General features: G+C 33.7%; 2 protein-coding genes across 2 annotated transcripts in view; both read right to left on the bottom strand.

The window, feature by feature from the left end:
- LOC130630026 (hippocampus abundant transcript 1 protein-like) overlaps positions 1–15,352 on the bottom strand; it is a 28,764-nt gene extending 13,412 nt beyond the window's left edge. Inside the window, exon 1 of the mRNA XM_057443425.1 lies at positions 15,277–15,352. The gene's annotated coding sequence lies outside the window, so the exon portion shown is untranslated. The remainder of the gene's footprint in view (positions 1–15,276) is intronic.
- A 954-nt stretch (positions 15,353–16,306) lies between these two features.
- Positions 16,307–22,158, bottom strand: LOC130630030 (uncharacterized). The gene is made up of 3 exons (XM_057443428.1): positions 22,034–22,158; positions 18,510–19,601; positions 16,307–18,141 (listed from the first exon to the last, which is right to left on the bottom strand). The coding sequence occupies exons 1-3, from the start codon at positions 22,059–22,061 to the stop codon at positions 17,846–17,848; spliced, it is 1,416 nt and encodes a 471-aa protein (XP_057299411.1). The 5' UTR covers positions 22,062–22,158; the 3' UTR covers positions 16,307–17,845.
- Between the last annotated feature and the right edge of the window lie 391 nt (positions 22,159–22,549).

Here is a 22,549-nt window from a genome sequence, read left to right on the forward strand (position 1 = left end):
GGAAAACTTGAAACTGTTAGAGTATGAGTATAACGAAAGAAACTCATTGTGAATGTATAAAGTTGAAAATTATATCAGAATTAAGGTTTCCATAAATGTACAAAAAGTAATCTGTGGAAAATAATACTTACAACAATACTGTGCTACACTTAACATTTGTGGTGAAGCAATATCGGTAAATGTTTTTTATACCTGTGACATTGGTTAAAGATTTATACATGACTAAAACGTTATAAAATCATGACAATATAACCGAGAGCTAGCTAACTATATGCTGCAGCCTATGCTGGAAATAGTTTAAAAACAATTCTTTATTTATCAAGTTTCGGTTATATAGTTTAAATATGTATTTTCATTATTACAATATGTTGTTTCATTATTCAGCAATTTTCTTTGGTCAGTTTAGGGCAAACTGACAGAAGGGAAAAGAGCTTGTGCCCCACCTGCAACACGACGAAATTCAGAAGACCTTTGGCAAAAGTAAGGGGTATAGGAGAGCTGCTTAGTAAAACTAGACACCATGGAGAGAATATCTTAAACGTTAATAGAACTGAAATTTAAGCAGTTAAATAATTTTACTAACCTAACGAAATATTTTTCTTCGCTTCACAAAACTTCTCTTTGCAGCTTGGTAAACCAGCTGGAGTATAATCAATATGACATGCTTGAACGTGTTCCCTCTAAAGGAACGACTCATATCTTAACCCCTGGAGCTCAGTTTAGTTAAACAAAATCCGCTTTTGAAATTTTAAGGAGTATCTAGCATAGCTTATCAAAAAATCTTAAAATAACAGTCTATTTATAACAATATTTGAGATCAAATTTGTAACTGTCTTCTTTCTTTCCAAATTTCAAGAATATCAAAATACGCACACAGCTAGGGCCAGGTTGGACTTCAAAAGTTGGACCTTGTGGCAATTGCTTGAAAAAATCTGTGGAAGAAGAAAGAGAACAAAAAGAATGTTTTATTAAAGATACCAGATGTAATCCTAAATCTTAATTAGTTATGTTAACAATTTTAAACAGCAATCTAACTAAAGTTGGATGGCAATACACATCATATGGAGATCAATTGGAATGTGAACACACTGCTTAAGGCAGCCAATGATTCAAGATTAAGATTAACACTGTGGCTCTTAGATAAGGATCCTGTATGAAACAGCCATCTGCCTAAAAAGGTGGACAGGTGGTTAAAGCCTGTTACTATGTACAGAAATGTGTTAAATAAGGTTGTGTTTGGCAGCTAAAAGGCCGAGTGGTACATAGACTTTGAGAAAGTTGGGTAACAACTTATTTAAATAAAAATAGCAGCAATAGACCACCTTCCAAAGATCTGAATGGTACTGAATGAAACACAGGTGTGGTAATCAAGAGACAAATGACGTGACCAAGAAAAGGGAGCACCTTGAACTCACTTAAAATGTATAACATGTAAAACAAACGCGTCATAACTCTAATGTGTCCACTAAAACCATGCATGAGTAAATGGAACTTTAAGCCGGCTAAACACACTGGTATGGTGGTATGAGAAACTGTCTGGGCTTACTATGAAACATAGAGGATGAGAACTTCTTCTGACGCTCTTGCTACCAGCGGTAACAAACACGTTTATAAGAGTGAAAGCTGGCAGCATATGATGATATAGTAACTGGAGGCAGTGCCTGAGATTAGAAGTATACGTGGCCACTAAGGAAAGATTGTCCAAATGTCAATATTGATCGTCATATAGGTGAAGGGTATGTCAATGGAAACAGTTGTTTGAAGTATTGAACAGTTAACAGTTAGGTACAGTTTTCCAAACTTGGGACTATAAATGCATTGTCAATATAGAGTATAACTTGTTGATTGCACCACTCAGAACCCGTGTCATGACGGCTGCTACAACAGCAGAGTTCCTAAACATTTATGTGAAAATGATACAATAGGCCAAGGTGAGTAAAACCAGTTTTGTTTATAGAGGGCTCCAAAGCCAAAATCTGAGGCATCTGTGTTCGACCATCAGGCATCACACTGTTACATACAGTATAGTGTGAATGTAAGCTTCCACGTATGCACTATACAACACCTTTTCCTGCAATTCGGATGTCCTTTAATGTTTTGTTTATCATAATTACTTAAATGATCTTTGGGAGAGCTAGTTGCCAGTGATTTAACAAAAGCTTCACGATAAAACAATACTGTAATTATTTTCTCATAACTGCGAGTTTTATTGTTAAAACTTATTGAAAATAAAATCCCCTTAGGTATTAGCGCAAGCAATGAAATTTCATGATTTGTTAACTACACGAAAAAATAAATAAATTGCGCAAAAACTATTGTTTGTAAGAATGTTTTTGTGCATGTTCCTTTTTAAAAAATATATTTCTTAACATTTTATTCTACGCTATTTTTTTTCACCAAAACATTACGCAAAAGATTATTAAATATCGTGCACAAAACTGTTGTTGAAAAAAGTTTTATGCACTTGTTTTTGTATAAAGGACTTTACAAAAAAAAATATTATCCTTTTGAACATTTTATTGCAATTTTTTTTCTATACAAAAGGAAGAACTTTAGAAGCATAACTTTATAATACAAGTCTTTCTGAATGAAAGTAATTTTCCATTTACTCCGATGCTTTTTCACCTCGTTCTACCACAATTTAAAAATGTTATATAAAGTCCTGTTTTGGCAGTCTGGTTAATGAAGAGGCTAGGCGTGCAACACTTCGCTTGCCAAAAAATGTTTCTATGGTGTCAATGCGAGCGATTCTTAATTCTTCAATATTGTCCCTACAACGGAGAAGGGTGTTACGACAAGCATATTTTCTGTGTAATTTCACATTACGCATGCAAATAAAAAATTAATAATTTGCCTCTTATTAAAAAAAATGAAGAAATTTGTTCTCTTATTTTGAATTAGCAAAATAAGTAGTTACGCAGCAAGTTTTCTTGTGATGTCTTAAAAATTCTGCAGCAAGAATTATTCTTTGCTGTTTCAAAAGTTATACAGAATATGGTGTTGTTTCAAAAGTTTTACAGCAGGTTAAGATTGTTTTGTTTGGAAATTTATACAGCAAGTTATTCTCCTTTTACTTATAAAAAAAACTGAAAAGTTATTTTTTAAAAAATTATAGTGTTGTTTTAATGTTTCTCGTGCAGTTTTATAAAAAAATCTATGTCCCACATGTGCAAAATGTTTATAAAGAATATAATAGGCAATATCACGGAGGAGGGTGTTATGACAAACATATTCTGGGAAGTATTTTTTATATTATTTTCCATAAAAAGCAGACTATTTAACCGATAGTCAACAGTATTACATTTTTAGCTATAGCAACAAACTTCACTTATAATTATATGATATAGTTATAATAATCATAACGAAGGAGAGTTACGACAATAACGTGTAACTTGTTTTTTTTCCTTATTTTAAAACAATGTATGTAATAAACGATGTACTTAAATTGTGTTCTGAAAATTTAAGATATTTTAAATCTTCCTTCTAGATGAAAATAGTACAGTAAAGTTTATTTTTATATTTTTAATTGCTTTCGTTAAAAAATTAGACTTCACAAACTAGGCGTCGAAAGTATTCTCAACATCGTCACACGCAGGTTATTGTTATTTATACAATAAGTGTACCTAATTTCTCGCGGTGTACTTATTTTCTCTAAAAGACAACATTCCATTATGGAAGTAATTATTTATGCATGTTGCGCAGAAGGTTACATTCGGACTGTACTATATATATTATAAAAACACTAAACCAAATTTTTTATTTTTTATTCTTATTTAACTTAGACGATTAATAATACAATAATAACCGATTACCCCATGCTGTACCGAAAATATTGCCCTCAGTCGTTGCCCTGCCCTCGCAGGCTCAGTCAGCATTTAGACCTTGGGCGATATTTTGCGGTACAGCCCGGGGTAATCGGTTATTATTGCAATAATGTCAAATTTATTGGAACCAAGTTGACTTTTAATCTCACATTTATCAGAAAATGATTTTTTGGGCAGTATGACCAATTGTTTAAGCTCTTGTATTGACACGTAATTCTGCTGAGATGATTCACTGTATATTGAACATATATAAATTTAATACCTTTTATTGGGTATTAAATTTAAAAAATTTGGACCTCAATATTTTTTATACTCCTGGACTAATATGATAGATAGCTTAGATATATTGATTATACGTAACCTTCGAGTTGTAAAGGGGGGGTTTCCATTAAGGTGCCTGGCCTACCTTGCTGTTTACCTTGCCAGCACTTACCCTACCTTTGTCCACCCTTCTTACGCATTTTCTGGTGTCTGCCTACTATGCCCTTGCCTGGGCCTCCCATGTCTTGCCTACCCCTACCTTGCTGATTCCTCTTTATGTTTCCTTGCCTGTCTCTGGGATCGGAAGAGACTTATTTTTCTTGCTTAAAATTGCTTTAAAAAAGGGCAAGCCACGGGCCAGAAGTGCAATATAATTTTTGTTTACATTAACACTTACTTTGCGTCGATCATCGTGCCGTTCTGATGCTATTGATGACTTCTTGAGTTGGATTGACTACATGGTGCATATTTTCCGTCTAGGTCGCACATTTTGTGGCTCTGAAGCTTATTTTAGTTGTCTTATAGACATGTGCATGGAGTTAGTTTAGTAAGAAGCCAGTAAATAACAAGCTATATAGAGAAAAATGTGCATATTCTTTATCATATCTGACACAAAGTATAGCAGAGAAATATTGATATCTTTAGCATTAGCTAGCTATCTCTAGAGCTTAAGCTGGCTACCCAGCTGGCACACAACGTTACTTCAATGTTAAAATAGTTTTGTATTTTGGTTATAACGTTATTTAACCAAACTTTAATGTTATTTTAACGTTGTCGTATGCAATGTTACTGTAATAACGTCATGTGAACGTTAATTCTTCAACATTGTTTAAACGTTCGAACATTGTTTAAACGTTCGAACCGACAACGTTATTTCAACGTTCAAATAAAAGTTTAGGTCTGGTGTGTTATACAACTTTAAAAGTAACATTCACATTAAATGACTGACAGCGGCTGGCGTTGAAAGACGGCAACTTCGATCTGACCATAATTTTAGTGACGTTGCTTAATGTTACAATAACATTACTATAAAAAAATATGAAATCAAAAAAAAGGAAAACGAGGGTGCGTTATTGTTTCAGAACAGATCAACTCAACGATAAATAATCCTTGTAATAACGTTGTTTAAAGTGAATTTTTAATGTTCAAGGAATTCACAGCCAGAAAAAGAGTTCTACATAAAACACAATAAATCTATTTTTATTTCGGTTTTCCACCGACCTCCCCCACTCCTCCTACACAGAAGGTTTGAGAGGGAAGTGCATATCTAAAAATGGTAATTTGCTGAATTTTGAAAACAATCGTCGCCAAAAGCTTTCATTTTTATTTATTTATTGGACGGCATTTGACCCAGCGTGTACTCTTTGGCCAAATTGTTGGAAAGGTAAAATGTCTGGGAACAAAGTTTGCACGTATTAAATCCGATTTGTTAAGTAGCTAGCTAGATTTTCGCTTAAAGGGATCCTACGGTACTTTTACAAGTTGGACTCATCTGAAAGATTTGCATGAGAAATGCTAAATGATATATTTAACTTTTTGTTAAAACTTGATGTAACTCCAGATATAGCTTTTTAAATATTTATTTTTCTTGTCGCTCGACCACCATTTTGGTTACCTTCGACCTTCTTCTTCAGTCTTTTTTAGTGGCACGTGACCCTGTTATGTATTATTTCGGTAGTGCTTTAATTATTACTGAATGCATAGCCAGAACATATACCTTCGCGCCGCAAAGTGAAACGAAAGCTCTCTACGAGCATTTATTTTTTTTAAAAAAAATTAAACAATTCTGCATAAAGTTCTTTACGAACAATTTTAAAAAAATAGAAATAATTCTGCATATGTTCTCACATCAAACGAAAAATAAAATATGCATAGTTTTTATTTCAAAGGACTTCTTATTTCAGACGCAAGTTGTGCATGATTTTTATTTCAAAGGACTTTTATTTGAGATGCAGGTTGTGAAAGTTACTGATTATTCAACATGTCACACATTTGTGTATGGTTTTTATTTCAAAAGGATATATTTTGGAAGGCAAATAAAATATCAAGGTGTGACTATAAGCCCATAAAAAGTTATGGAAAAAGTTGAAGAGGGAAGGGAGAGGGGGCTGCATCACCCCTTCCCCTCCAGCACGAATAGGTTTAAGGGCAGTAACAACCTTTGTAATTTAATACAGCACTCGGCATTTGCCGAAGATTACGACATATTTTCAAAACAAGTACCTTCCCGTTGGGAATTATTTGACGTGGTAAAATCGCACATAAAAAGTCCCTAGGCATTGTGCGATTATACGTGTAAAAAATAGCAGAAGACATAACAGTCATCATCATCATCATCATTCTCGGCTTAACGTCCGTTTTCCATGCTAGCATGGGTTGGAAAAGTATTTGTTTTTCCAGAGCATAGTTCAGTTGCATCCTACGGTAATGTACGAGCTTAGCAAAAAACGGTTAGTTTTGCGCTTCAACTGCATCATTAAAAACAGTTTGTCACCAATGTAGTTTGATTAAATTATTGCAGAAAACGCTAAAATATATTTAATAAAATGCCGTTTTTTCTGCGTTGAACATTATTATTTCCGCAATTAACCATTATTTTATTTCTTATTTTTCTTTGCTTTTCTCCGGCAAAAATAATATTCTTTATTTAGGAGGTGGTTAAAACATAAGTTTGAAAATTTAGAAGCTGCCACAAGTATTCTAATAAGTGCGAATATAGCTAATCGACACTAAAAATAGCGAATTATGAAGGTTTGTCTAATCATGGAGGTGCAGAGCATCGTTGACGAAGACAGGATACCTGTTTTCTGCTCTGGTGCTTCCATGTCTGTCCTGCTTTTGTAACCCTGCTTATTTCAGCGGCTATTGCAAAAGGGAAAAATGATGAGTTTAGTTTACTAGACTACATTGATGTTTGCACTACATATTGGAAGAATATCATTAAAACAAACTTTAATTAGACAGTAATTTCTGGCTCTTTCTGTATTGTGGGATGAATTAAAGCAGTATTCTTTTCTATTGATTTTTTTTTAATGAAAAATATATCCATCTACTGAGTAACTTAGGGAACCCTCGTGCCCAAGGATTGTTGAGAACAAGGTTGGCAATACTCACTTGAGTATCATACCCCGCCTAGGTCAACAGGTTATAGATCAGTAATATTTACAACCTGTTTGTTAAAATAAATTCTTTTAAATTTGAAATAAAAGAATTCATGCACACACCTGCTGCTAATATATTATTTTTTGTTTTGTTGCTTAGACGGCTAGTATATTTATGTTGAATTATTTTTTTTAAAAAAAAAACAATCACTAGTATATATACACATAGATCGATGTGTGGAAAGTACGTTGAATTTTTTTAACCTTGTTGCGACAGTTATAAATTGTTTTTGGCTATGAAAGTCATTAATAATAGCGAGTAAAAGTCATTAATTTGTGAGCGCTACTGAAACACTACGTAATAGGGTCACGTGCCACTAGAAAGGACTGGAGCTACAGTGCCGATCGCGAGTAAAGCTACACATTTTCGAGAGTAAGAGTACAAAAATAAAACAGTGAGAGTGCGAGTAATTCACTCCCGAGTACAACGCGAGTACAACTAAAATGATATTACTCGCATTTTTGTTAATCATACTCTCAATGATTAATTATATTTTTACTCGCAAGTGTACTCACATAAGTACAGTTTTTAAAGTCAAAGTAATACGCGCGTGAACACATTTAATTTTTTTGCGAGAGATATTAAATTGTAAACGTTAAAAAAATCAAGTTAAAAAAATTAAACTTTTTTTGCGAGAGATAATAAATTGTAAACTTTAAAAAAATTAGGTTAAAAAAATTAAACTTTTTTTGCGAGAGATATTAAATTGTAAACTTTAAAAAAAATTAAGTTAAAAAAATTAAACTTTTCTTGCGAGAGATATTATATTGTAAACTTTAAAAAAATTAAGTTAAAAAAATTAAACTTTAATTTTAAATAGTGAAAAAGACTGTGTTGTTTAGAAAGTAAAACAAATTTATTGTGGCATAAAAAAACTGAGAGTAAGAGATTACATGTTTTTTTTTAATTTTTTTTTTGCCTATTAATAAAAAGTCTGTGCCCAGAACTACGTTTCAATATCATCAAAAACATTGAGGATAAAAAGAGAAAAAACAAACAACAACAAAAGTATAGTAAAAAATGTATTAGTTGTTAAAATGAAAGTATATATACAAATAACTTTTACCGTTCAGTTTGAATGTTCAGTTTTATTACATAAAGTAGTTTTTTAAAAACCAGATGCCTTTCCGTTTCTTTCAATGACTTTCGGAATTACCTTGCGTAAGTGTGAAATATACTTTCGGCATTTTTCTGGCGTCACAGCCGACCATATTTCCGAAATTGCATTTACCAATTCTTCTTTCGTGTGCGGTTTATAAATCATGCATGTTGCAGTCATAAAACTCTTTCAGTTAATAACTTTTTTGTAAATATTTTTTTAGATGTAAATATTTTTTATTTTTAGATTTTTTTAAAAAAATATATCATTAAACATTAAACTGTTTTTTTTTATAAAAAAAATCCCTCACGTTATTTTGTTGCTTCGATCTTTAAACATCCCAACAAAAACAAAAAGATAACAAGCTTAGTGACGTCCTGTTTCTACGGCGATATTTTAAAATTATACAGATTGTTGTCTGAGTTATAAAGCAATGTTTGTTGAAAAATATTCAGAAAGCAAAGTCTGCATGTGGCAATTGATCACCATAACTATAATTAGATATCATTCTGACTCTGTGTTTGCGAAAGAACATGCTGGAAGTGATTTCACATAACGAAAGTAGCGAAAGCATTTAAAGAAGAGACACAAAAGTTGAACTTAAAAATTTATTTTTTAATTATAAACTAAATTAAAAAAAAATTAAATGGTGAATTAAAATTAATGTCTTATGTTTTTCTTTAATATAACTCGCGAGTAACATGATATATTTTTTTAAAGATTTACTCGCGGGTAGTTTAATTATTGCGTACTCGCGTTATTAAAAAGATTACTCTCGTTTATTTTACTCGCACTCGCATTGTACTCTCACTCTGACGAACAAGAGAAAACAAATATTTAAAAAACGATATCTGGGGTTACATGAACTTTTAATAAAAAGTGAATATGTCATTGGGAATTTCTTATGAAAATCTTTCAGATAATTCCAACTTGTAAAAGTACCTCGGGATCCCTTTAATCTTGAACAAAAATAGTTGATTTGTTGTTATTTCTTACCTTTCTCTAATTTGTAAACAGTTGTAGCCAATTTTCATGCAGTCGTAGTTACTAGCAAATCTGTAATTGTTTTGCGTGAACAAAATAATATGGAGGAGTTAATTTTATACTAAATTCTATAATGCATAGAGGGTGTTGACTTGCCGACAACGGCTATAATATGTGTTGTTTATATTTCTTGCCTGTGCATATATGCGTGCGCCATTGTTCTCGAAGCATTACGTCACGCTGCAACTTACCTCGGGTTACTTTCAATAAATAATTATTATATAATAAATAATATTCATGTAACTTTAACTATATATAGCTATATTAATTGAGCGAATACTTTACAAGGCAAATTGGCAAACGTTAGTTCTGCATTACTTTATTCCACAGTCTTGTCCACATTTATTTCTTCCATTCAGGTAGCTAGAAAGTTTCTTAGACCATTCTAGTTGTACAAAAGCTTTTGCATGTTTTATATATAAAAGTATTCTTGTAAAGCAGTGTAGTTAATAACATTACAATGTCAAGATTGTCAAAATGGAGAAAAGCAAAAAAGCTGCTTAATATATTACTTTTAGATAATGATACTCAGCTGCTTGATAACGATGTTGCTGTGTTGGAACAATGCGCTGGAAATTTAAATAATGCTGATGTTGATGTTGAAGAATCCACAGAAAATGAAGCATTGTTACCACCTGTGCTTTTATCAAGTGATGTAGTTTGATTATGTCAGACAGTGATAAAATTGATGCTGTTACTTATTCCTTATTCTCTGCTCTTGCACAATGTTTACATTATTTTTAGAAAAAAAAAATACCTCTTACTTAGAATTTCAAATGAGGGTTCTTGCAAGTTAGGGAAGAATTAAAAAAATTGTATCTCAAAATTTAAATACTGTATTTTCCAGTATATAACCCGCACATCGTATAACCCGCAGCTCAGCTTTTTTTAGGGAGTTATAAAGAAGATGCTATCAGAAAGCCCGCACCTTCGCATAACCCGCAAAAAATTTTAATCAATGTGTTTTACTAACCTGCACCTTTGCATAACCCGCATCATGTTAAGAAAAAAATTCAGCGTATTTTTACTTACCCTACCGTATTTTCCGGTATATAACCCGCACATGGTATAACCCGCAGCACAGCTTTTTTAGGGAGTTATAAACTAGATGCTATCAGATAGCCTGCACCTTTGTATAACCCGCATAAAATTTTAATCAATGTGTTTTACTTACCCGCACCTTTGCATAACCCTCATCATGTTAAGTTTACTTACCCTAATCATTTTATGAACATGTGCATGTGTTCTGTTTTTTCATGCTGGAGACAAGTGGGAGACGTTTGAACTGGTGAACCACAAACACATGTCAATTAGGCTTAAAAATGATACCTGCTATACTGCTCTATTACCAGAATCAAATCATTTCAATGGACTCAATGTGATTGCAAAGATATAAATAGATTATAATTACATTCAAACACAAAAGAAAAAATGATCTCCAGAATTGTGTTTCAGAGAGAGCTCGTAATATTAGCAATGGCAAGCAATAGAAAGTTGAAGAAAGCATTTTCACTGTGTAAAAAAATTAAATCATGTAGTTGAAGTAAGATTACGTAGATATAGGATCGCGCATGTAGTTATATTAATGTACGCATTTTATCCCATTGGTACTATTTTCTTCATTGAATGTATAAACTTTAAATTTCACAATAAATGACAGAAAATATAAAACTTATCACATAACCCACACCACAATATAACCTGCGGGTTATATACCAGAAAATACAGTAAATCTCAAACAGCTGAAGTAGAGGAGTCAACTGTGGAAATTGATGTCATGGAAAGTGTCGAGGAAGTGAATGCACTGGAGTTAAAATTAAAAAATGCTTCTTTTTACAGTGGTTTTGTAAAATGTGTCAATAAAATTATGCAGGAAATCTGTGCACTTCTACCTCTACAATGCCAATTTTACTTTGAATCTTTGAATTTAATGACCTATAACTTGAAATGTATATAATACGTATATGTATATATATATTCAGGTACAACAGTTATGTAAGATTGGAGGGAAATCACTGAAAGGAGCTACGAAAGGTATTAAGGAAATGTAAGAATACCTGAAGGAGGAACTTTTTAAGTTGTTATTTGAAGGACAGAATGAAAGATAAGAGTCATATTTGCTGTTAGCTAATGGAAATATCCCTTCATTTTTAGGGTGATGAGTAACAGTGTGCAAGGTAAGTATAGTATGGTTGGGTACAAAGGAAAATTGCCCTTCAAGAATTTGCAACTCTTTTAAGTTATTACAGGTGAGAATAACAATAATTTCGACTGAAGTTTAGTAGTCAACTCCTTTATAAAAAGAAAATCACTTAGTGTTATTTCATTTTGTAGATGCAATGTTGCGAAATTTTGAAGGCCAAGGACAGATATTTGTTATGGTCCATATAAAGCATGGTGCTGACCGAGCGAACAGAGGAGGTCAAAAATCCGAGATCTGCGAACTTCGGAATTAAATCAAATTTTTAACTCATTCTTATCTTGGTAGTAGACATTCAAGCAAAAGTTTTAAATGTTTAGTTGTTGCTAATTTTAAAGAGTTCCTTTTGCACAACAACTTTCAAGGCTATGTTTAGTATACGGTCATGCTTCGCATGAACCCCAAGATGTTTATTAGTTTTTTGAAATTTTAGGGGCGTTCAAAAGAAGAAAAAGGGCGTCATTGAATTTTTGTGAATCTGTCCTGTCAATGTAATGGAAAATTAAGTACAACAAAAATGCGAAATATTTTTTGTTCGAGTTAACATCTTAGTTTTTACGCTCACATTTAGACTGGTGTCTCACGAAAACCCCTACATTCAATCTTTTTCAGAAGAGGCCTGCGATCGCACATGCATGCCTTGGCACACGCCTAAATCGTTTCAGGCATGTGATTAACCGCACACCTGAAAAATAAAGCTTTCAAAATCAACCTATAAAGTCTATTTTGTAGCGTGGGATGGCAGCCCTCGAAATAATTTTTAGGGACTCGTCAGACAAAACGTCCAATAGATTTCCGTCTTGGTTGGACACTTTTAGATCTCATAAATTATTGAATAGTCCTGGTCTTCTTAATCCATTGTGAGTGTTTGGGGTTCACGTCCCTGCCTTTTCTACCGCAAAATGAATGCGCAACAAAAATAACCTCCCAGCCCGTATCGAATGCGTAACATTATTTGCATGTGCGTTTTACATCGCACATGTTAGTTGATTTACATGTGTGAATCATCGCACACCTACTCAAATATTCCTGAAAAAGACTGTATATTGCGTTATTTATTCTAGTTGTTAATGTTTAGTGACAGTATTTAATACTATAAATATATTATTTTTAAATATTCTGTAGATATTTTAGCATTTTTAATATATATATTTCTGGATAGTATTTTTATTCTGTAAATATTTTAACTATTTTTATATTAAATATATTTCATTACTTTAATTATTCATCACTTTTTGTTCACCAGTTAAATTCTGCCGTTTTGGTTTGTTTATGTATTTAGCTAGCTGAAAATTTACCGCCAGTTATGACTCACTCGATCGGGTGGTTTACTCAAATCGGGGGACACTCACCCGATCAGGGAAAATAAGGTTAGTAGTTCCAATAAAGTTTGATTAGTCTTTGCACAGAGGCAACGTTATCTAAAATTTTCTACTTAAGACACAAGTATGGAAAGATAGCTTAGTGACAGCTTTATAATTTGGTTGCTGATAAGTATATGGATTAACTAGATAAATAAGATTTTCTTTTGACTTTTGTGATACGAATAAAACAGTGAAGATAAAAAAATCATTTTTACACATACACCATTATTGACTTGAACTTTTTCTGTAAACAATCGTCCAAGCTTACTTTTTGTTTCATTGTATCTATTTTACAGATTGCACAACCTGAACAAAACATTGGCCGTTGCTTTGGGAAAGAATAGTCCTCGAAAAATTTTTAAACTGCAACATCAGTTGTTACGAGAAAAATTTAAATTTGTTATTGTAAAAGTTAAACGCATGCATGCGTTGCAAAGGTGAGATTATAGAGAATGAAGTATTTCCAGCTTTAATGATGTACAACAGTGGCTTGTTAGAGATAGTTAAGAACTTCTGTTACTTAGGTGATATGTTGGGCAGTGAAGGGGGTGTTGGAAGAAGTGTTACTTGCAGGATAGGTTCTGCTTGGAAAAAGTTTAGAGAGTTACTTCCTTTATTGACTAGCAGAGTCCTGTCAATTGAGGTAAAAGGTAGGTTGTATGAGGCCTGTGTAAGAAGTGTTATGTTGGACGGTAGTGAGACATGGGCAGTGAAGCAGGAAGATCTTGACCGTTTAGAAAGGAATGATATGAAAATGGTTAGGTGGATGTGTAATGCCAGTCTGAGAGACAGAAAGAGTTCAGATGAGCTAGGAAGTAGGCTAAGTCTCTGTAGAATTAAAGATGTTATCCAGATAAGAAGATTGAATTGGCTGGGGCACTTGGAAAGAATGGAGGAGGATAACTGGGTAAGAAAGTGTAGAGACTTGATAGTTCCTGGGGCAAAGCCCAGAGGCAGACCTAGAAAGACTTGGCAGGAGGTTATAAGGACAGACTTGATAGAGAGGAAGTTGAGTTTAGATCTAACACAATCTAGATCAGATTGGAAGAGGGTCATTAATATACCCCGTCCAACCCATGCTAGCATGGAAAACGGACGTTAAGCCGAGAATGATGATGATGATGATGCATCCTTTTTGTATGTTTATTCAGTTTCTTCATAATTTAACTTGGAGAATAAAATATTCAAACTGTGCAATATAATGATGTTGTTTTCACTGTTTGTACAACAAGAAAAAAGCTCCTGAAAAACAATGTTAGCCGTTACGTTATGCTTTGGTTCAATTCATCGATGTTTTGTTCGATTCATCAGATTTGAAGACACTGCAATGCAGGCCAATAGCCACAATGCTCTTTGAGAGTACACATAACATTAATCAGTTTACCTTTATTTCTGCTTTGTATTAACATGTTTTCAAGGTTTTTTACTAAGCGCATATTCAGATTTTTTGATTCTCGTTCTCCGATTTTTCTAGATTTTTTGTTAAACAAACAGAAAAACTCCGGAAGCGGAAAAGTGTGTTTAATGATAGAAACTTATAAAATAATCTATGCTGCAAAGTGTTTGCTGTTTATACGCTCTCAAAACAAATGCATATGTAAATATGTAGCGTATGATCCGCCAACTCCGTGAATCCGATAACTCTGTGAAACTGCTTTCGAAGCCTACATTAACTTACTACAGCTCTGTCTACCATTTTTAATGAATGAATTCTATTCAGGGGTTTGATACTACCACTTAATCATTTTAGGGGTGTCGGAACTCGCGCATGACAAAAATTTGGTGGTAAGTTCAACCGGCTACACCTTTTTGTGATTTTCAAGTGAAGCGCGACGGTGGTCATTTTTGATATATATTGTTATCTCAGTTAATTGATTATGGTCATGCTATATATACCTTTTCTGAGGGTCCAATGATTCGAGAATGTTTTCTAAGGAATATTTTAATTTTTAAAATATTTTTAGTAGTCATCAGAAAGCAAACGTGTTTTTCAAATTTTCACGGAGTTGAAGGATCCATCACAGCATTATCGGATGATAGTACATGGTGGATCCAGCTTATTTGTCCACAAATAAATGTATTTTTTTCTTGTCATACCCCCCTCGAGGAACTTTTTAAGATCTTATTTAAACTGTCTATTGGAGCAGATAAAAGTTCTCTCCATATTTGTCTAGAGTATGATGCAAATATTTCGTTTGCAAACATAGGGACCTGTTCCCGCTCCGCAACCCTTTATATATTGATATAAAAGAGCTCGAAAAGTTGTCTAATTAGTAGCCAGCCCAAGAAATATTAACTTACTAAGATCTCAAACAGACTTACTGAAGCTTACAGTAGTACAAAAACAACTTCTCTTGTGAACGATGCCTTCCGTTGTCTCGATTATTAGTTCAAAAGATTAGCAATTACACAAAAATTACGCTTGGCTACTAAGGCTTAGAAAGTTACGGCAAACGACAGTTTTTTAATTTAATTTTTTCCTCTTTCTTCTCTCAGCGTCCTCACGAGGGTTCTTGCCTTTTTGACATCGCATCAAGTAAGCGCTAGCGGCTTTATCATCGGGCAACAAACTCTGGGGAGGAGGATGTCTTCTCTCTCTCTCTTTTCTCCTACGCTCCACACGACACACACCAAGCATTTTCTTATATTCTCCAGACATATGGCATTCTTCTCGACATAGAGTTGCGAAGCAAATGGATCTCAGCAAAGCAATAAAGACTTGTCTTTCTTGCTATTCCGGGTGTTCTGCTGCTTTTAAAATCTAAAAAAATTTAGAGAGGCCTGGAAAGATTTTACGCAGAAAACCCGATTCGTCGTCTCAATTTTGCGATTAAGGGGCCGGGAATTAGAGTTCCGGTATCAAAAAGGAGGAGGAGAATAACGATATATTAAAAATGTATATTTGTACCTCGATTATGTTAAAAATATATATTTGTACCACAAGTATTTTTACCTCTAATTTTCCTAGGAAAGGCGAAAGATAAAATCGGATGCCTATCTTTCGAAAGGGTGGTGTAATAGCACACAGTGCCAATCTCTAGAGAAGAGAACTTCAAATATTTCCGCCAAAATTTCCAGTTCAGGGCAAAGGTTTTGCGACTGATTCGAAGTGACACCGGTTTTTTCTACTTTTAAACTGTTAGCACTACTTCAATTGGTGGACATAACCACAACGATAAATTCTATGCTGCAGACCTGCAACTAGGCCTGGAAACTGTTAGCACTTCTTTAATTGGTGCTCATTACCACACAACGAGAAATTCTAAGCTGCAGGCCTGCCACTATGCGGGAAAATTCTTTAGTTAGTGCACAGGACAAAGGCTTGTTAATTGTTTTATGTAATGATATATTTCCAAAAAAACAATGAAATCTCGAGCTGGTGTTAAAACTTGTTCAAGTATCATACTGTAAATGGGAAAATATAATTATAGATGCAATGAATATTTGTTAAGTGGATTTTTATAACTCCAAACGTCTTTAAGGCGGTTCCCCTAGAAAAAAATTATATCGCAGAGGTTTGTCTTTTCTAAAGATACTTGATGAGGATATCATAGTATGTGACGGTAGGATAATATTAAGTCAAAAATTTGATTGATTGGTTGCCATGGTTACCCGTTGCTAGGAGAAGTATAGGCAAAATATGACATTTTGCTGCACGACGCCCAACCAATTAACTTAATAACATGCGTTATTTCAAGTGCTTTTTTGACCGCTTTTGTTCCTCAAGGGTCACGTGTATGAATTAAGTGAAGCGCATTTTCGTAAGGCTGATCTGTCTTCCAGAGAACTGATGCGGTATTTTTTGGACGACAGAAAAGCTAAAACAGGACGAAACAGGCAATATCTCGACAAAATAACTGAAAGACAAAATTTTGATTTGAAAATCGGTTTCATTTAAACACTAGGTGGTACTAATGCTTGCATCCACAGAAGAAATTGTAAAGCGTGGGTGCTTCGATCTTGAGAATTCTTGTTTCGGGTGGATTCCGAACTTAAACGGCAAAAAACTTGTAAAGAATTATTTTATGGACATTTTTGACTTGTGGATCGACAAAAGGTGTACGCCAACACTGTTTCGACCTGTCTGAAGTCTAATTAATGACGAGTTCACTTCGGAGGATGCGTCGTGAAGACAGCTTTCTGAATGCTTGTGAAACACCACATTATTAATATTCAGAACTGTCATATATTGTCTTAGGAGGCCCTAAAGTATCATCTAGCTATTGCAAGGAATATAACATCAACGGAGGGCAAGAAAGCTGTCTAAAAATGCGAAAATAGTTGCTATGGGCGTTGCTGTGCACTTATATTTGTGGTTGGTTGGAAAAAGTGGCAGAATGCGCAATAAAAACCTAAATTTGTCATAAGCACTACTTGCCACGGTATTCTAAGATAAATTTGCTGTCAGAAAACAGCTAAATGACAATTCTTGAAATTTAGAATTTTTTTCTAGGGGAACCACCTTAAGGAAGAACAAACTGTTGTTCTCTAAGACAGGATATGTTATTAAGTTCGTTTAACATTGTTGTATAACTGTAGTTAAATAATGTAGTTGTGTTATGCTTCTGAAGGCTTACCAAGGTAATTTAATAGTGAAAAATCAAAACTGCTTTGAAATCTTAAAAAAGTTGATTTAAAATAAATTACAGTCAGATGAAAAACGGAAATTTAATCAACAGTTATATATCCACCTTGTCATATTTGTTATAAATCTTTTTTTTTCTTATTCTCTAATCTACTCTACGTTGTTCTTGACATTAAGCTTGGTTAGCTCTGGAGAAATAGTTCTTTATCCCTTTTGCAATTAAGAAGTCAATAATTTTTATTTCAATTAGTACGATAAAGAAGTTAATCAAACCATTTAACCAAAAAATTATAATTGGTAAGCCGTCTAGCTAACGTTTTGTTTCTGCTGAATGACAAGCATAAGCTGTTTCACTTCCACAATAAAATTGCCAATCAATAAGAAAACGCAACAAAAAAGAATAATGGCTTGAAGTACGATTTCCTTTTTACTCAAATCGTACAGTCGTGCATAAATCAAGATAGGAAAGATCACAACAACAGATGCGATGGGAACTCCACCAACGATAGATAACACATTCTGAAAATTTGGAAATGCTAAACATACACCCAAAAGCATGAGGTTGCCAATGATTCGCACACATATACGTTTCCAATTTACTTCTAAAAAATCAAAATAACAAATATAAATCTCAAAAGCGGCAGTCAGCCGACAAAAATATTTTTTTAATATTAATGGTTGCAAGCTTCCATTTTTCAAATTTTTGATTATCGAGAAATGTTTGTGTCACTTATACTGTCAAATTTTGAGATTTAACTGTTAACGGTAATGAATAACAGAATACAAGACTGCTTTTAGCACAAGCTGTGACTGCATACAGCGATTAACGTCGTTATTCTCATCTTGCTTGCTCACACCAGTGAGGTGAACTTTTTTTACTGAGATCTTTAAATATATTATCAACCTTTTTACTTATTGTATTTCTTACAGTTTTAACTCAAATTTCGAAGAGAAAACAGGTATTACTTACCAAGAGGTATCTTCAGTCTTTTTTCAACTGCAAGAAAGAACGGATTCACACATATCACACCTGCTATCAGTAAATGCAGCACCATGCAGATTTGTGATATAATCAATAAAACTTTAAAGAAAACGTGATTATACTCTGTGCGATAATAAAGTTCTAATGTTGTTGTAATTGACGGTTTCACTTTCTTGTTAAATATTGCAAATGGAATAAATCCAGCCATAATATAAAGTATAAATATTGAAATATGACTTCTCGATATAACACTTGGTAATTTGTTTTGTTCCTTTACGAATACATACATATTGGGCAATGCAAATGCTGGTCCCCCTATAGCAAAACATATCATCCCAAAACTCTTAAAAATATTTTGAAATTGGACACGGTGTTCCTCAAGAAATGAATCATGACTTTTTACTTTATATCCTTTGGCGATGAACGAATCGATAATAATAGCTAACAATGAAATAGCCGACATGATAACACCAATCAAGGCTGTGTTTGCCAAGTCGTTGTAGTTGCCCATGCACATGACAGGTAGCATGAAAAAAAAACAGATAGCTGTCCAGCTTCGTAGGTTTCCATATGTGCTCAAATGATCAATCGGCCATAAATCGGCACATATGGTTGCAGCAAGCAGAAAGAAAGCTGTAGTAGCCGCCGCTGAGTACGTGTATAGCATGCAAGAAAGTAATTTACTAAACGCTGGACCTACTGCTACCTCTGCAAGCAATGGGTACATTTCTCTTACATGTTCAAGTGATGATCTTTTTTCAAGAACTGCTTGACATGAGTAGTAAGTAAGTTTAGTGCAGTATGCCAGTACGGATACCAATGCAAGTGTAAACAGCATGCATGTTATAGGTCCCAGCAGTAAGAAATTATAAGGCATGATAACAACAGCAGAACCGAAAGATAAGCTCAACATTAACATTGCTGCTTCAACCAAACTAATCCCTGTATTTGTGCGGTTGACAAATTCTATCAATTTAGCAAATGTGAAAGTACTCTCGTCTGATAATAAGTTTGATTTCGTGGTTAATACTTCTGTCATCTCTTCTTCTTGGTTTTTTACAGAGCTGTCGTTCCCCGTTACTAAACGAATAAAAATTTTCACTTTACAAAAAAGAAATGTCGTCCTCTCTCGCCTTCTCCATTTTTATTCATAACTGATTTACCACGTGCTCAGAGATCTTGCCCTAAATGTAAAAGCTTTATATTTCTTTTTCACGGCAACCAAAAACAACATAGCCGCCACTTTCGATTCTATCATCTTCCCTTGCATGTGTGTAAAATGTTTCTTGGCGTTAGTTGTGTTCTATTTCGTTTGGACAGATATAAGAATGGAAACAGTCTTTCTCAAAAATTTATGCAAAACAGAGGTATCTCTTTTAAGTTTTGGATAATCCATTCAAAAGATATACTGATTTTCCTAATATGGGCGAAATGCAAGGTGTAATGCATTTTCCCCACAAAAATACCCCCCAAAACATGTATTTAAAATGTTAAAATACTATTTCTATCTATCTATCTCTAATAAAATTTGGACTTCGTAAAAAATTATCAACTTTTGATTTACGTTTTATGCGCGCCGCGAATGGGTGAAATTCAAGGTACTTTACAAATAATAATATCATCATTGAAATCATATGCCAATCACTTGACCAAGTTTGAAGAATTTCGAACGATGCTTAATATGTTTGTTTTTAAAAAACATTAAAATCGAGAAATTCGCAATTAAAGTTATTACTTTGAGATTCAAAAACCCTCGACATTCTAACTCTCGTCCGAATAGACTTTGAAAGTTTTGAAAAGATAAGTGCAAAGTAAATGTTTGGCAGTTTTTCGAATTGCGAAACCAAATGAGACTTCTTTAACTCTCATAAAAAGAAATTTCAAACATTGCAACATTTGTTAGTAGATCATAACAGACGCAGGATCTATCAATTCTTTAACTATTGCTGAGATGGGCGCAATAACTATGAGTCATGACGTACATAGTGGTCGGCTTTCGTACATAAAAGATTCTTTAATAGATTTAACGCAGTGCTATGATTTCGTCATTTGGATTCTTAAATATGACGGCAGACGAAAAAACGCATTTTTTGTTCCGCGAAGGAAAAAACGTCTGATTTAATACTTTATTACACTCATCCTATAAAAGTCTCACTATTAGTTTTCGCTGATGTAAAAACAAACAGATAATAGATTTGGAAAACACCACCTCCCAGACGAAATTCAAGTTCTTTTCGCGCCCCCTTCAAAAGTGATATATTTTGATGTGGATACATCACTGTCTATCGCCGTGTTCCCTTACTGAAACCTTTTTATGTCAAGGGTGGCCCATTTTATATTAGTACTTATTAGTGTTTCTAGCAAAATATTACTTTCCCCCTTTTAACCCTTTCGGTCCGGGGTTTTTCGAACATATTATGACCGGGAGGGGGGCGAAATCCGCCCCTCCTCAATAACTTTTCATAGGCTTGTCCAAATTGAATCAAACTTGACACACTTATAGTAAGTCACAAAAGGAACAAAATAATAGCAATAAATTTTTGCTTGCGTCAGCACATTTTCTGTGACGTCATTAAAAGCCTGAAATCTGTTCAACATGCCACTATCTGCTTAAAATTTAATTACTTTAGTTCCAGAGCGAATTTTTACACTCTGTTTGAAGTTTCTGAAAGCTACATAAAAGTTATTTAACATATTTCCCGGTTTTTACATAAATCGAATGAAAAATTGCCAAATATTGCCCGAAAATCCATTTTTTTCGGGTTTGATTAGTCACGTCACCAAAACATGCAAAACGATTCTTCTTGACGAAACAAAGATGTGTTGAAAGTTTCAATTTCAATACATAATCCTAACAAGAGTTATTATATTTTCCCTACTGTAAGAGTTTCATAGAGATTTTTAGGGGTAGTTTCGAGTAATAGCCAATATTAAAGCCTCTGAAAGGTATGGGACCTAAAAACTTTACATGCAAGTGTCTAATAGTTAAATATTGAATCTACGTAAGTGTTGTAGCCATGCAACATAGCATTAAAGAGTTATTAAAAAAACCGTCAGGTAGGGGGGGGGGGTATCCGCCCCCCCTCCCCCCGGACCGGATAGGGTTAACACGCTTTGCATTTGAGCATAATTTTAAGACAAAAAAAATTATTAATCAATCAAATCTCGTTTTTGAGTAAGAAAGTTTCCCAGTGTGTCAATAAAACCTTTTTCTGTACACGATATACTTGCTCTATTTTTTTAATACTCTTTTACTTTATATTTAACGTTTCATAATAAACTTCCAGTCATTTTTTATTATTATTTTCATAATTTCGAAACCGCATCTCTTTGCAAACAAACAAACCCCTATAAACCTTTCTCGCATAAGTAGCAGGCTGGATGTATTATTTTGTTTTGTTCAGTATTTATCAACTTTTACTTGAAAAACGTAATGTAAAACTTAAAACAAGCAATGTCAGCGCAATAAAAATAATAAAGAAAGGTCTATAAATAAAAAAATATCACACTACCTTGCCGCAGTTCATGTTCGTCTGCCATTTTAAAAAGCTTGTCTTCGCTCTATTTGACTATCATATTGATTGAACAATACTGGAGGATTGTGTGGCTTAATTACATTTCTTAATTAAACACAAAAGATAAGAAATAACCTTTGAGGCATCAATTGTATAATTATCATAGTTAAAAGAGCGATTAAAAAAATATTCTATATTATAATAACCGTATACTAGTTATTTAAAATTTTGCAACAAGTCTAGTTAACTATCAGTATCGTTTAGGCCGATTAATTATGCAATTCTTGCAGTTAAGTAACTGTCTTGTAAACTCGAAGCAACAATGCTCAATGTCGATGATGACGTGGAATGGGACACAACTATGTAATAACCCCACTTGTTGCTCAGCTTTGATCCGCCCGATCAGGGATATGGCTCCCCGTTACCTTCTTTACTCAATTTCATTATACGAATCTTCAAGTTTCAACATTAAACGCATAGCAGCTGCAAATTGACGAGAAAACGAAAAAAAGA

The sequence above is a fragment of the Hydractinia symbiolongicarpus genome, chromosome 2, assembly GCF_029227915.1.
Source record: "Hydractinia symbiolongicarpus strain clone_291-10 chromosome 2, HSymV2.1, whole genome shotgun sequence".
NCBI lineage: Eukaryota > Metazoa > Cnidaria > Hydrozoa > Anthoathecata > Hydractiniidae > Hydractinia > Hydractinia symbiolongicarpus.

Excerpts from the sequence above, each read along its gene's own strand:
- LOC130630030 (XM_057443428.1), bottom strand. The coding sequence starts at position 22,061 with ATGGCAGACGAACATGAACTGCGGCAAG. Across the intron at positions 19,602-22,033 it reads CGAACATGAACTGCGGCAAG|TAACGGGGAACGACAGCTCT; the intron begins GTAGTGTGATAT and ends TTATTCGTTTAG. Across the intron at positions 18,142-18,509 it reads AAGACTGAAGATACCTCTTG|AAGTAAATTGGAAACGTATA; the intron begins GTAAGTAATACC and ends TTGATTTTTTAG.